Genomic DNA, 15,857 nt, shown 5'->3' with positions numbered 1-15,857 from the left:
TATGGGTCCATCTCCATTCCTTCTCCATGTTACATACAAATGCACAATGACATAATACCCTTTTCTCTATGTGGTGTGGGGAATAAATATTCCCTTAGATCCCTTTTACAAAATCTCTTAATTTTGTTTAGAAAATAAAAATATTTATTTGTGTAGACCGTCGAACAATGTTAGCCTTGCCAAAGTTTATAAGTATGCATTTTTCCGAATGTATGGCCTTGGTAATGAAAATGTGTACTTCCGTATTTGCTGTGTAAAATATACATTTTGTGTATAAATTACGTGACATTGCTGGAAATCGGATCAGTCAGTATTCATTGCTATACCTCTTTTGAAAGTGCGGATACTCAAAAGTGTTCTTTGCTTGGATTTTCTTTACATTTTCTCAGCGATATTGTAAAGTTCTTAAATACTTAGTTATTAAATATTCATCTTTAATTTATGCATTAAAAAGCGGACAAGGTTAAGATCACTCCCAAACAAAATATTTTATTATACCCTACAACACTTTGTGTTGGGGGTATTATAAGTTTGATTTGGCCAAAAATTATGTAACACCTCGAAATATTGGTTTCCCACATAGGAAAGTATATATGGATCTTCCTATCTCGCCGAGCTGAGTCGATCTAGCTATGTATGTCCGTCCGTCCGTCTGTCCGTCTGTCCGTCTGTCCATGTTAATTTGTAATCACTCTACAGGTCGCAATTATGGTCCGATCTTCACGAAATTTAGAATGGAGGTGGGGATAAGGTCAGAATAGAACCCTATTTCTTTTGGAGATGATCGTACAATATTTAGGGGTCGAAATGGACCAAAAACTGAAAAATCCTGATTTTGCAGTTGCTCTACAGGTTGCAATTATAGACCAATCGACGCGGAAATTAGCATGGGACTAAAGCTTCGGGCTGGGCAGAAGCCTTCCGATTTTGATGGTCATCGGGTAGTATTCAGTGGGTGAAAAAGACTATAACATTTATGTTAAATAAAAGTCAAATTTCTATTACACCGCGAATATTTTTAGTCCCGGCGAAATCATAAATAGGCGAACAGGTCAATTCTGACCGTTACGTAGATGCCGATAGTAAATATATCGGACATATATAGCGAAATATATACAATGTATATATAGAAAGGAAGGGGATTTTATCTAGAATGCTTATATCTCAAGAATGGCTGGAGCGATTTTGACAAATTTTGTAAAATTAGAATTCCCCTTTGGCATAAAAGTATAAAATCTAAAAAAAATCGCATAAAAAGATACCAATAATAATGTTAATATAGATTTTGTAGTATTTTGTGACATTTTTTTATGTTTTTCATATTTTTTATCGCATGCGATTTTTTCATTTTGACTTATAATATTGAATTGTACATTTTGTAATATTTTTTTTTTATTTTACAACAGAAGTTGGGGTTTTTATATACAGATTACAATTATCGTCTGATCTTCACGAAAATTTTCCCAAGGGCTCAGAAGAACTATTGTTTTCAAAGATGACCGCAATATATTTAGGGATTGAATGGACCAACAACTAAAAATGTTCCTGATTTTGCGGCCGTTATAAAGTTAACAAATTGAATCCAAAGGAAATCTCGCATGAACTTAGAGCTTAGAACAGCGGGTAGAATGGACCACTACTTTTGTTTGAAAAAATACCAATATTATTTACAGGCGATATCCGCAAAACACAAAAGGCGAACTTCTGGTTTTGTGCTGATTTCGTTGACGAATATAGCCAAACATCGTAGATAATCAAATTATAGGGATGAGTCTAAATTTGGAGATACAGAGGTACCTCTTGCTCTTGGAATTGACCCCAAAATATTTAGGGGTCCGAATGAACCAAAAACAGAAAAAAATCCTGCTCACACAATTGAAGAGAGTTAAGAACATGGAAGAATTCTAGCATTTTGGATAACCATTGGAATATGTAGCTATAAAATGGACCACAACAACTAACAGCACGATGGAGTGCGTAAATATTGGGCAAATATCCCTTGTCAAAACGCTAAGGGTAATATCTGGGCAGTGCTCCATGACACAATTTCAAAAGCGAAATATTCCAAAATGGATTCGGACATAATTTGGCTTCTCACATATTGTAGTGTTGTAGGGTATCACATGGTCGGCCCAGCACGACTATAGCCTTTGCTTACTTGTTATATATAAAATTTAAACTTCTTATAAATACAAGTTAGAATGAACACTGTCGAAAGCTGATTTCATAGAAAACAAACATAGAAGGGTACAGGTTACGTTCTGTGCAAAGGTATATTTAACAAATTTACCATTCGTATGTTTCTTTTTGGTACACAAATCCACGATTATACTATGTACAGATTTTCATTTCAAATTCCAAGCTTCAATATTTGCTAATTGTTGGTGACAAATAACTTCCAAACAAATGTGGGTTTAGGTATTCCACATAACGTTAGCATTTGAATATTTTAGAGATTATATTATGATCCACTTTGAAATATGATCATTTTGGGTTTTACTTTACTTCTTGTTTGTAAAGTCCCATAACGGTGCTTCCCCATTGCTTACAATGGTCACATACGGAAATTAACATTTATGTTTGAAGCATATAACAGTGTTATGGAAAGACTGGAAAAGCCATGGAGGAATTTCACAACCGACTAAGCAAGGTGGTGTACATATGCTCACAGACATCGAAACTCAGCTAACATTTTTGTTTCCAACAATTTTCTCAGAAAATGCACTCGTTTTTTATACCCACCACCATAACATGGAGGGTATATTAAGATTGTCACTTCAGTTGTAACACCTAGAAATATCTTTTGTAGACCCCACAAAGTATATATATTCTTAATCAGTATAAAATTATATGGCGATGTATGGGGCTAATATCCGCCTGTTTGCCTTTTCATCTGTGGAAATAAATTTAGCTACCAGACGAAATAAAGTAAATTGATAAAATTTTACTCAAAACAATTTTTCCGTTTCAGGACATTTGGACTCCATCTGTATGTCTGTCTGTCTATCGCGCACGATACTTCTCGAAGGGAGTATCGGATGGTGAAAATCGATTCAGATATAGTTCCCATATATATGTTTCATCCGGTTTGGTGTTAAAGTCCCTCACATGCGTAATTTTCACTCCAGAAGAATGATATTCGGTACTGGACAAAAATATCGAAAATAACTCTGTCAGGTTTATTGTGCTTATATCAGCCCAAATGTACTGAATTTTTGTCACTACGGTTAAATTCATCCTATAAACCAGTACTTCAAATTAAACCCCAAATCGATCCGATTTGGGGTTTAAAATCCCTCACAAGCGTTATATGCATTCTACAAGAATGATGTTTGATATCAGATACAGCCCGGAAATACCTCTGCCAAATTGTATGAAGATCGCTTCAGATTTGGATATAGCTCAACCGATTTCGGGTTAATTGTGCACCAAATGGCCAATATCATTCCAAATGACCTGTGTTTTGATACATCCAACGGAATTCAGTCTAGAAGCAAGTACATCATATCATTTGGCAATAATCGGTTCAGATATAGCTGTAGCTCCAATATATATGTTTCATTCGATTTGGTGTTTAAGTCCTTACATTCGTAATCCAGATATCTTATAGAGTTCAGAAATACCTTTGCGAATTTTTTCCGTGAACGGCTAATATTTGGATATAGCTCTCACATATATCCTAATCCGATTTCATGTTTGTTGTGCAAATAATGGCTATTATCAGCCCAAATGGAGTGAATTTCGGGATGTACGTTTCAATTTTGAGGAACTCGGCTCCGATATATATGTTTTTTAATATAATTCTTCTCAAAGTGATATCCTACACTCTATATCATTGCTATTTGGTATATAATAATGATATGTCTCCGTCAAATTTAGTGAAAATCGATTCAGAATTGGACATGTCTCCCATACATTAGTTCCCTCTGAAACCAAAATATAACTGCTCCAAAGCCAAATGTTGATAGGTGGTATAATATACTTCAAATACATTTTTTATGGGAGCTCTACTAAATTTTCATAGTGGTGTAGGGTATCAAATAGTCGGTATTTTTTTTTTTTTTTTTTTTTTTTTTGCATTTGTTTAATAAATAATCATCGATAATAAAAATCGATTTTATACAAAAGTTGAAAAATATAAATTGTAGAAAAGCTTTTCTGCCCATAAGAAGGATAAATTTGGGGATATTTCTTTCCCACCAAAAGTTGCAGAATTTTGAATTTTTAGGAAAAAAGATTCTGATCTACTCTGCGTCGATGTTCCTTTATTTCCCAGTTACAAAGACTAACATATATCTAATTTAAAATGTTGTTCTTAAAGAGATATCTTGTTTTTATGATATACATTCCTCTATGTTCTTGTTTTTTTGCCAATAATATTTTTTTTTTATATAAATTCGTTATTAAGTTTTATAATTAATTTATGTCCAAACTCTCAGCCGCCCATCCATCAATTAATATTCTCAAAATTTATAAATCAAGTTTGAAACGATAATTAATTTACGAAGTTTGTCTTAATTGTAGGTTCGGAATGAAGTTCAAAAGGGAAACAGCAAACCAATGATGTAAACAAAAGCTAGACGAAAAAAATAATAAAAAACAATACAAATTATAACAAATTACACTCAAATAAAAAATGTTCGTTCAAACGACGGCAAAACTTGAAACAACCATAAGAAGACACAAACTGATCATCGCTTTTGGGCTATGAATTTCAAAACTAAAAGCGTAGTAACCAGAAGAATAAAAACAACAACGACACCATAAAAACAAAACTAGTATTTTTCGGAAACATTATAAAATTCTGTCAAATTGTTATTGTTTTTCCTCAAATTTCGGTTCTTTTTTTTTTGGTTCGCTTCGAAGCTCGATGTGTGTGAAACAAACCTTTATGAGATCGAACGTGAGTTTGTGTGTGCGTTAAAGTTGTGTTTTGTTTCTCGTGACGCTGCCTCACATGTGCGTTGTCGCTGGCGGTGGAGTTGTTGTTGTTGCTGTTGTATTGTGTTTTCGCTCGGCGTATTTGTATTTGAATTAATTAAAAATATAAAATACCTCTAATCATTATGGCTCGCTCACATTTCACTCGAAAACTTTGTCTCGCAATGACGGCTACCGTCTCTATACTGGCATTAATATTAGCCGTCTTGGGATTATTCGGTGCTCCTGCCGATTCTGTCAAGCCATCGACGGCCGGCTCCACGGATCAGTCAACATTGGAGCTGTTGCATGTGGTAAGTATTGATTTATAAGTGATAGCATTTATGTGTATGTAGTCGACTATTGAACGGAGTACCGGAGAAGAACTTTGATTTGGTGAGCAGTTGCGATGCTATTGACAGCTGCTGTGTAGTCGCTTATCGCTCCAAAATTAGTTGTGGTCAAAGCTTTTCCATTGAATCGATGATGCATCACATCATTCACAAGTCTCGTGCTGACCAAAGCCAGCCATGGCAGACATTAGGACGTCTAGATTTTTTTCCGTTTTTTTTTTTTTGTGACCCACACATCAGTTGGATTTTCTTATCAGTTTTGAAAAATTTTAATGCACTTTTTTGGAATTATGTTTACTTTGTTCGTTTTTAAGCATTTGTAGTTGATCATCATCATTGGCGCCGTTTTGAACTAGACTAAAAATGTGCGGAACAAGGTTACCTATTAATAACCCGCATATGATTTTTCACCAGCTTATCGCTTGTATTCTAAGCGTGAATAAAATGCGTATTGAATTTCAATTTACGAATTAGAATAATAGAACATTACAAATAATTTTTTCATATTTTTTGCAAGAGATTGTTTGAGGAAAGTAAGAAAAAGTGCTGAAAGGGTCGAAAATAAAAAAAAAACTTTTAATATCCTCCACCATTTGGCACAAATTTGGCAATTTCCCAAAAAAGAAAAAAAAATCAGTTTTAAATTCTGTTAAAATCTTAAAAATACGACGCCGTAGACCTGCATAGGCAACTTTTGTCATAAGTTATTACAATATTTAAATGCGAAACTTGAAGAAAAATCTGTTTATAATGCAGCTAAAATCATCAAAATACCGAATATAGTGGGTACCGTTATATGGAGGCTATACGGAGGCGTGGACCTGTACAGACAATTTTCTGGCATGGGCTGAAGTATACATTACGAACTTCACATGCGAAATTTGAAACAATCCCGGTAAATAATGTCGCTAAAATCACCAAAATACCGAATATCGGGGGGTACCGTTATATGGGGGCTATATGATAACTTGGACCTACATGCAAAATATACATGTGTGCAAAATTTTAGACTTCTATCTCAATTTGTTCGAAAGATAGCGTGATTACAACAGACAGACAGACGGACATGGCTAAATCGTCTTAGAATTTTACGCTGATCAAGAATATATATATACTTTGTTGCGTCTGACATGAGTATTTCGAGGAGTTACAAACGGAATGACAAGATTAATATACCCTCCATAGAATGGTGGAGGGTATAAAAGTATGTGTCGGTTTAGCCGATTGTACACCGTACACCCTCACCCAATGTTGGATTATTAAAATATATTTTGACATGCGTTGTGATTATTACAAATGTTGCCCTTTGCGGGGAGATACTAGAAGGAACGGACTGATTTATCCCATCTTTACAACACATCTGGTGTTGATAGAAGTATTAACATGTCCCAAGTCTGAATGGAATAGAATGTTAATTTCGCGTTTTATGAGCTTCATGGAAATGTAAACTTTTGTCTCTTTGTGGGGGAGGTACCCATCTTCACAGCAGATCTTGTGTTAGTAGAAGTAATGGGATGAGTAAAATATGGAGAAATCCGGATTCTTATTTCGGATTTTATAATCGTTTTGGTTATTCAAAACTTTAACCCTTTGTGGGGGGTGATATCAGAAGAAATGTTCTGATCTTAACCATCTTTATAACAGATCTTGTGTATGGAAATATTGAGATGTGCCAAATCTGAATAGAATACGAATCTGGGAGTACCCGATATATTTAGGCAGGACTGGGGTCACGTTCTAGAATGGACAATATTTGCTAGCCATAGATTTTGAACCATTTTGTTTTGGGGTGAACGGATGAAGCTGAAATTTATAGTTTTGTATTGCTGTTCCTGTTGGTGGTAGTTTGTGATAAAGAAGTGGTTTTGGAAATGGGTACAACAAGTACACGAATAGTACGATATATATTTTGTACAATTTGGTATTGTAGTGCTTGAAATCAGAAATTTGGTATTGCGGTCGCTGTTCATGTGTAGCCTGGACATATTGAGAAGGTTTCGAAAATGTGTGCTACAATTGTACGAAAGGTACTGAATGGTACTTTATTCCGTATTGGTTGAAAGGATGGAAATAAAATGCTGAAATTTGATATTAAGATTACCGATAGTAGCTGTGGTTTGGAAATGCGTTCCATGTTTGTACTAAATGGTACTATATTTTGGTATTGGGTGAAGGAAAAGGTCTGGAATCCTCAAATTTGATATTGAGGTCTATGTTGGTATCTGAGTATTATAATTGTTTGAAAAGTACTAAATGCTACCAAAATTGGTTTTGGGTGAAGGGATAAAGCTAAAAACTTGAACGTCTAAAATTTTTGTACGTGGCATATAGTTTTGATCTAAAAATTTTTATCAAACTGAACATATTGTACATTTTGAATTCTAAGGAGGTGTAACGTGGTTTTCTCGTCGGCTGAGGTAAGCTCAGCTGTACCCAGGGTCGCCATAAGGACCCACTAAACCTTATGAAATAATAAGAGTAGATTTCTCCCTTTCCTGGGGGTAAATATCGGATGTTTTATTGATCTTTAATTCTAGATTACAATCTACTCGGGTTGAAATACGATAAGATAAGTATTGAATATAGGATGGCAAATGGACTTCGGATATGTTCGTGACTCCAAGGTGATGATGCTTAATTGGTGATCGGGGATTCGATGTTGACTCGTATCGTAGGCAGGCGGGTGTACGATTCGTGAACAATCGGGAGTGATTATGTCGGGTGTACGCAATGAATACTCGGGTGGTTGATATGAGTGGCTAGTCGACGATCGGATACTCGGGGATGACCGTCGGAGGTTGATTGTGAAGAAGATAGGGAATTACGATGTTGCGTTCGGGTGACGCTTGCGTTGACGATTTGAAGGTAATCGGGAACTTGTGGTCGTCGGTCGTCGACGATCAGATTATTACGATTATTGCGTTCGGCCGATGCGGTCTGTTGTCGATTTGACGGTAATCGGGAACTTGTGTTCGTTGACGATTTGAAGGTAATCGGGACTTGTGGTCGTCGGTTGTCGACGATCAGGAATTATGATGATTGTGTTCGGGTGATGCGGTCTGTTGACGATTTGACGGTAATCGGGAACTTGTGTTCGTTGACGATTTGAAGGTAATCGGGAACTTGTGGTCGTCGACGATTTGAAGGTAATCGGGAACTTGTGTTCGTTGACGATTTGAAGGTAATCGGGAACTTGTGTTCGTTGACGATTTGAAGGTAATCGGGACTTGTGGTCGTCGGTTGTCGACGATCAGGAATTATGATGATTGTGTTCGGGTGATGCGGTCTGTTGACGATTTGACGGTAATCGGGAACTTGTGTTCGTTGACGATTTGAAGGTAATCGGGAACTTGTGTTCGTTGACGATTTGAAGGTAATCGGGAACTTGTGGTCGTCGACGATTTGAAGGTAATCGGGAACTTGTGTTCGTTGACGATTTGAAGGTAATCGGGAACTTGTGTTCGTTGACGATTTGAAGGTAATCGGGACTTGTGGTCGTCGGTTGTCGACGATCAGGAATTATGATGATTGTGTTCGGGTGATGCGGTCTGTTGACGATTTGACGGTAATCGGGAACTTGTGTTCGTTGACGATTTGAAGGTAATCGGGAACTTGTGGTCGTCGGTTGTCGATGATCAGGAATTACGATGTTGGTGTTCGGGTGATGAGGGTTGTTGACGATTAGAGGGTAATCGGGAACAGCTGTCCAGGTCTTCGTGAGCGGATTGACATTCGTACTGGTTGGGCAGCTCGTTGAGGGTAGATTCGGCAACCGATGCGTTCGTGTAGATGGTTCGGGGCTCGTTCGTGTTCGATAGCTCGTTGAGGGTAGATTCGGCAACCGATGCGTTCGTGTAGATGGTTCGGGGCTCGTTCGTGTTCGACAGCTCGTTGAGGGTAGATTCGGCAACCGATGCGTTCGTGTAGATGGTTCGGGGCTCGTTCGTGTTCGACAGCTCGTTGAGGGTAGATTCGGCAACCGATGCGTTACGCTGTGTAGATGGATCGTGGCTCGTTCGGCAGCTCGGGTTTCTGTTATTCGGGTCGGCTACAGGGGCGAGGTAACTAGCCTTGCTACGATTCTCTAACTACGTCTACTCCACTACCAACGTTTGACTATAATACGGAACAGCGAGCCGAAACTCCTGTGGAACAGCGAGCCGAAGCTCCTGTGGAACAGCGAACCGAAGTTCCTGTGGAACAGCGAGCCGAAACTCCTGTGGAACAGCGAGCCGGAGCTCCTGTGGAACAGCGAACCGAAGTTCCTGTGGAACAGCGAGCCGAAGCTCCTGTGGAACAGCGAGCCGAAGCTCCTGTGGAACAGCGAGCCGAAGCTCCTGTGGAACAGCGAGCCGAAACTCCTGTGGAACAGCGAACCGAAGTTCCTGTGGAACAGCGAGCCGAAACTCCTGTGTAAATGAATTACCAGCCACTCAAATTAATGAGAGCCAGTCTTGGAAAAAGTATTCCCGACTAACGCTTTTATTAGTCGGAGGACGGCCGATGATCTTTAGAAAAATCACTAGCTACCCTTTGGCAAGCTCCTGCAGTAGCGAGCCTCCCCTCATCGCACCTAAAACCGAACGCTATATGTGACCGGTTCAACCAAGTCATTGCGAATTTTTAGCCTTACGCTGTGAACAGCACACCAACGAAAAGTACTTTGTTCACCACGCGCCCAATGAATGCTGCGTTTGCTGGCTAGTGCTGTTGTCGCCTTGCTGACTGCGTATGACCGAGTGGTGGTGGTGGTCCTACAAACGAAAATCCTACAAATTATTATAGTAGGGCTAAAAAGAAAACAGGTTTGCCTGTATTTTGATCTCCCCCTCATCCATTTTTTATAATTTTCGAATTAAGATTCCTTGTAATCCCGGGAATTCACATATACAGGGTGAGATAAAAAACTGCAACAAAGTCAAACGCCATAATTTTTAACTTTTTTTTTTAATTTTATTGAATGAAAGCAAAAAATGTCCGAAATAGCATCAAATTTAAGAATAAGTTTAGATTTGTTCGAATTGGTTACCTTTGGCATGAATTATGACCTTCAAACGGCCAATGAAACCGTTACACGCTGCCCGAATGTTGCTCTGCGGTATTTTGACCCATTCCCGGCGTAGCGCTTGCTTGAGGCGATCGACACTTTGGTATTTATTAGTGCCGACCTTGCTTTCCAAAATACTCCAGACCCAATAGTCCAATTGATTGGTATTCGGAAATTTTGGTGGTCATTGTGCGCTGGAAATGAAGCGAGGAACCTCATTTTGTAATCACTATTGGGTGGCGCGTGCTGAGTGCGATGGTGCTGGAATATCCAAGGTCTGCGGCCAAAATGTATGCGTGCCCAAGGCTTTAATACACCCTCCAGAATATTAGTACGAGCTATTAATACTAGCGGAGAGCGACAATCGGCTGTTATGGAGGCCCACACCATCACCATGGCCGGCGCTTGAGTTCTGATGTCCCTCCAAGGGTCCACATTTTCAGCTGACCTCTTTGGCAGTAAACCCGATCATTTTGTTTGTTTACAAACTGCTGGATAACGAATGTTTTCTCATCGGGGAAATCTAATTCGGCAGTTCAACACTTTTGGCCAAGCGAAGCCCATCGTTAGCTCTTTTAAGGTATATCTTTCTGTTGCGGTGTAAGTTCTTGCACTTTTTGGAATTTCAATGGCTTTACCCCAGGCTCATTATTCAATGTTTGCTCAATGGAATGTTGCGATATGTTCAGCTCACGAGCCATTTTTCGGCCACTGCGACGCGGGTTCCGATGAAGTCGCTTCTTTAATTTTCGAACCATTTTTGCTAATGTTGCTGTTTTCTTCCGTCCACTTCCTTGTATATATACCTGCAGTATTGCCGAAGTCTCTATAGTCCTAAAATTCATGGATTGCGAAAAATCTTAATCCGAAAATGTCCAAAAGTGTTGAAGAGGGGGAACTTGTCCCCTTTATTTATATTAATTTTCGATGTATACTTTCAAAACGCCAATACACGCGTCTTTTTTTTACCTCTACAGTTTGGAACAGAAAAATTGGAAATCGGTCCATTGTGCAATGGCTTTACTAATATCCTCCTCTGTAAATTTCAAAATGAAACATTTTGAAGGCTTTTTGGTGTACCTAAAAATGCACGGATTCCGATTTATCTTAACCGAAAATTTCTAAAATTGTGAAAAAGGTTGAGCTGCCTCTATTTCCTTTATTTCCCAATAATCGTTTTTATAATACTGAATAAAAATTTCTTTGGTATTTTGAAGTTAAAAATTAAGCTAACTATTCGTCAGTTTTTAATCCCCTGCGGCCACACCGTTATATATGAAAGAATATTTTGATGCGCTCACCTAATATGCATTGATTATCAAAAATCGTTCCAGTTTTGATTTTTGAAGCTTAATATTTTCTTCACACAGTACTCAGGCATTAAAAAACGTAATCAAATTTCAAATTTCAAATCAGCTCCCATTAAATATTTCAATTCAACACTGCGATCTTCATACACTGCTTTATAAAATCGTCGTTAATCCATATGTATTTAAATACATTTGTAAACGATGTTTACCTTGAACTTGATGATTATTTACAGTGAAAAGTGAAAACAAAAATTAATCTGCAATTTGACACGCTGCTCTGATGAGAGTAAAGTAACCCTAAAATCACGTATGTTTTCTTCGAATTGGGTGTTTGACATTCTGCTTTGTTGTGCTCGTGATAATTGTAAAATTTTCAAAATTGAGATGCAAATTGATTTTGTTAAAGAAGAAAAAATATTATAATAAGAGCTAAAACAGAAGACACGTGCGTTTTAAAAGTTTACATGACAATATTACTTAAGAAGAGGGGGAAAGCTCTACCCTAATCGATTTTTTTTTTTTAAATGTTAACATTAAGATTCCTTGGAAACCCTTGATATTAGGTATATAGTGTCTTCACGGCAGTATTGCAGATAAAAACACAATATGTATTAGGTATATAAGTATAAGTAATTTGGTTGATAACCCTCAAGCAAATGTGTCTTTTTGGTCCTTTTTCGAAAATATGCTTAAAAACCACATTTAAGCGGAATCGCTTTTACAAAATTGAATAAACACATCAAAAGTCTAAATCTTATCTAAACCTATGAACTCATAAATGTAAAAATACACATTTCAGGGTTAAAGCTGTTTTATAGTGAAATTATGAAATAGTCTTCTCCAACGCATCATAAAATGAGAAAGACGTAAAAGACAAATTTATTCTTCATAAATCTGCATAGAATCACTTTCTGAGTTGATTTATGCATGTCAGTCCATCTGTCCGTCCGTCTGTCCGTCCGTCTGTCCATGTATTCTTGTGAACAAAATGCAGGTCGCATTTATTATCCGATTGAGATGAAATTTTGCAAACAACATTTGTTTGGCCCAAGGACGAACCCTATTGAAATTGGAGATAATCGGTATATATATATCTTCGTCCGATTTGCCTTTTATTGTGCATCAAACGTGTAATATCAGCCCGAATGGTATGGAATTTTGCACATACAACCAAATTAAAATAAGTATGCCAAATTTTATCGAAATCGGTTCAGATATAGCTATAGCTCCCATATATATTGTTCATTCGATTTGTTATTTTTGTCCTCCGCAGCCGTAATATGCACTCTGTAACAACAATATTTGGGGAAATATATCAAATGCAGCTCGGCCGATTTTATGATACCCTACACCACTTTGCTAATTTATTTGAGCTCCACATAACATTTAAAAGTTTTTATGGGAGAATTCAATCCTACACCCTATGATTATAATTATAATTTTAAATTTAAAGGACTAAATACGCCGAAGCATTTGTATCTTTTAAATTCGGACTTGTATTGCCCATTTGGTGCGAAATTAATTTGAAATCGGATAAAAATATATATGGGAACTATATCCAAATCTGAACCGATCTCGATTAAATTTAGCAAAGGTATTTCTGAGCTGCAGTTGATATATTTCCCCAAATATTGTTGTTACAGAGTGCATATTACGGCTGCGGAGGACAAAAATAACAAATCGGATGAACAATATATATGGGAGCTATAGCTATATCTGAACCGATTTCCAAATTTGGCATGCTTATTTTTAGGCCTAATTTGGTTGAATGTGCAAAGTTCCGTACTATTCGGGCTGATATTACACGTTTGGTGCACAATAAAAGGCAAATCGGACGAAGATATATATAGGAGCTATATATTTTTACCGATTATCTCCAATTTCAATAGGATTCGTCCTTGGGCCAAACAAATGTTGTTTGGAAAATTTCATCTCAATCGGATAATAAATGCGACCTGCATTTTGTTCACAAGAATACATGGACAGACGGACGGACGGACAAGCATAAATTGACTCAGAATGTGATTCTATGCAGATCATCAAAAGGAACTATGGGTCTATCTCGTTTCCTTTTGCCTGTTACAAACAAATGCACAAAGACAAAATACCCTGATCACCTTGTGATGTAGGGTATAAAAATCTCAAGCCCCGGTCCGTGTTGAATGTAGCCAAAGGAGAAAATCTCAAATACCCGTCTTCCTAAAACACCATCAAATTTAGAATTACTTTGGATCGCGTAGCCGGTGTTGGAAGTAGTCAAAAAGGGAGACTCTCAGATCCCGAAAACAGCATCCAATTTAGAAAAACTTTGGTTCGCGAAGCCGGTGTTGGACATACCCAGAGGATCTCAAGCCCCTACCGAAGACCGTCTACCTAAGACAGCGTTAAATTGAGAAAAAATAAACTGAATGTTCTAAAAAGGTTGTCCGGGTTTAAAGATCTATATCTCTGGATCTAGGAGAGATTATAGAATTTTAAAAAGGTTGTAGTGTAAGTTATAACGTGTTATAACAGAAAAAAACACACTTTCCCACAATCAGGGTATAAATACCTACCTCAAAGATATCCGAGTGTTTTTACTAAACTAGAGTTATTCCGTAACTAATCAAAATTGTCGGTTTTTGGAGTGAAGATCAAGCAAAAGGATTGAAAAAGCTGAAAAAACCCGGAAAAGTTGTAGTTTGGTAGGATACATGGACTGGTGGCATCATTGCACCGTTCTTCTTCAAAGATGCTGTCAATAGTAACATAACTGTGAACGCTACTGCAATTTTTCAACAAAATGGTATCACATGCCAGACTGCACTCGTAACAATAGACTTATTAAGAGGCGAGTTCTGTGAACATTTTATTTGACTTTGGAGACCGGTCAATTGGCCGTCTAGACTCTAGATCGTGCGATTTAAGACACGATTTAGACAGTTTTTTTAAAAGTTAAAGCTCATGTCTGTATTTTATTCGAAATGTTGGAAAGAGTATTTCAAAATTGATCTAAGCGGATGTACCATTTGAGGCACAATCGTGTTTAACGTTTGCATTAAATTATCTTCAACTTTCCTACAGCTCTTAAAAATCACCCTATATTAAACTTAGGATTTTAGCAATAAATGCAATATAATATTAATTACATGTTACTAACTTTTTATTATTACAAATTTTCTAAACAGCATCTTCTCCTGGTGCCTCTCGCAAATAGCGACTTCAAGGCAAAAGATTTTTATGCTAAATGTGTAGAGTTATTATTTGATGTCTTTAAAGACCCATATTAGCCAGCCTTAAATTATTGAACCATCATAAACAATATTTGATTTTTGGCGGATATATGGGAACAAATAATCTCTTGGTAGTTCAGAAATTCTCACCTCATATTGCCCAGCCGTATCAAAAACCTCGCTTTAGGGCTATCAATACTAATGATATTGTGCGTACACATCGCTTCCGACCACCCCATAGAATTGTCTAATTTAATATAACAATTTAATTTTTTTGATTTGATTCCTATCTCTTACAATTTAAATCCCATCCAATTCCATTGTAAATTTATGAGGCAAAAAAAAAGTTGAGAAAAAAAACACAAAATAAATAAAGCATTGATTTCATTTGCATAGATTTCTAATCAAAGTGACAGCGAATTGAAAACTGTCGTTCGTTCGCATCGCTTCTAATTTAGTAAATATGCAAATTAATTTAATTTTTATGAGAGCCAAAACGCAGGCTAGAGTTTAATTATGCCGAACGTTATCAAATGCAAAATAAATTATTTTAATTTTTACCATATCTGATTGTACATATGTGGGGTGTGTATTTATGTGTGTGAGGTGTGTGTGTACATAATACCTCTTTTGTTGAATGAGTAGCAGGGAAAAATTAATATTCATTTGAAAAAAAAATATTTAGAAAAATACTTGTAACAGCAACAATGGATGTTGTTTTTGTTAAATGGGAATTGGAATTAGAACTGCCTCTGTTGCGGTAGGCCGTCATCAAATAATTATTTTTGTCGTCTCACCAGTATTTACATGAGTTGGCGGGTGACAAATGGTTTCAAATTACAGAGGCAGGGGGCATATTATAAATAAAGTCTCGTGCCTAGTTGTTTGCTTACAAACATCATATAAATGATCAAACATTAAATTATTTAAATGCCTTCCATTTCTTAGGGTGACTAGAAAATTTTGTCACATAATTTAAATTTTAAATATTGCTTTACATACTCTTATACCTGCA

At 36.9% G+C, this 15,857-nt stretch overlaps 1 protein-coding gene and 1 long non-coding RNA gene across 3 annotated transcripts in view; both read left to right on the top strand.

Moving 5' to 3' along the window:
* LOC101894784 (prostatic acid phosphatase) overlaps positions 1 to 15,857 on the top strand; it is a 32,584-nt gene that overhangs the window by 3,650 nt on the left and 13,077 nt on the right. For both annotated transcript variants that reach the window (XM_059129319.1, XM_020039484.2), the window contains exon 2: positions 4,525 to 5,234. In XM_059129319.1, the coding sequence (XP_058985302.1) occupies positions 5,067 to 5,234 (168 nt within the window). In that variant the 5' untranslated portion in view covers positions 4,525 to 5,066. The remainder of the gene's footprint in view (positions 1 to 4,524; positions 5,235 to 15,857) is intronic.
* Positions 7,670 to 9,027, top strand: LOC131805751 (uncharacterized). Its single transcript, XR_009343810.1, has 3 exons — positions 7,670 to 8,138; positions 8,455 to 8,646; positions 8,874 to 9,027. It is a non-coding gene; the product is annotated as an uncharacterized LOC131805751 (long non-coding RNA).

This window comes from Musca domestica, unplaced genomic scaffold, assembly GCF_030504385.1.
Source record: "Musca domestica strain aabys unplaced genomic scaffold, Musca_domestica.polishedcontigs.V.1.1 6, whole genome shotgun sequence".
NCBI classification, from domain to species: domain Eukaryota; kingdom Metazoa; phylum Arthropoda; class Insecta; order Diptera; family Muscidae; genus Musca; species Musca domestica.
This window is presented reverse-complemented; position numbering and strand designations above follow the sequence as displayed.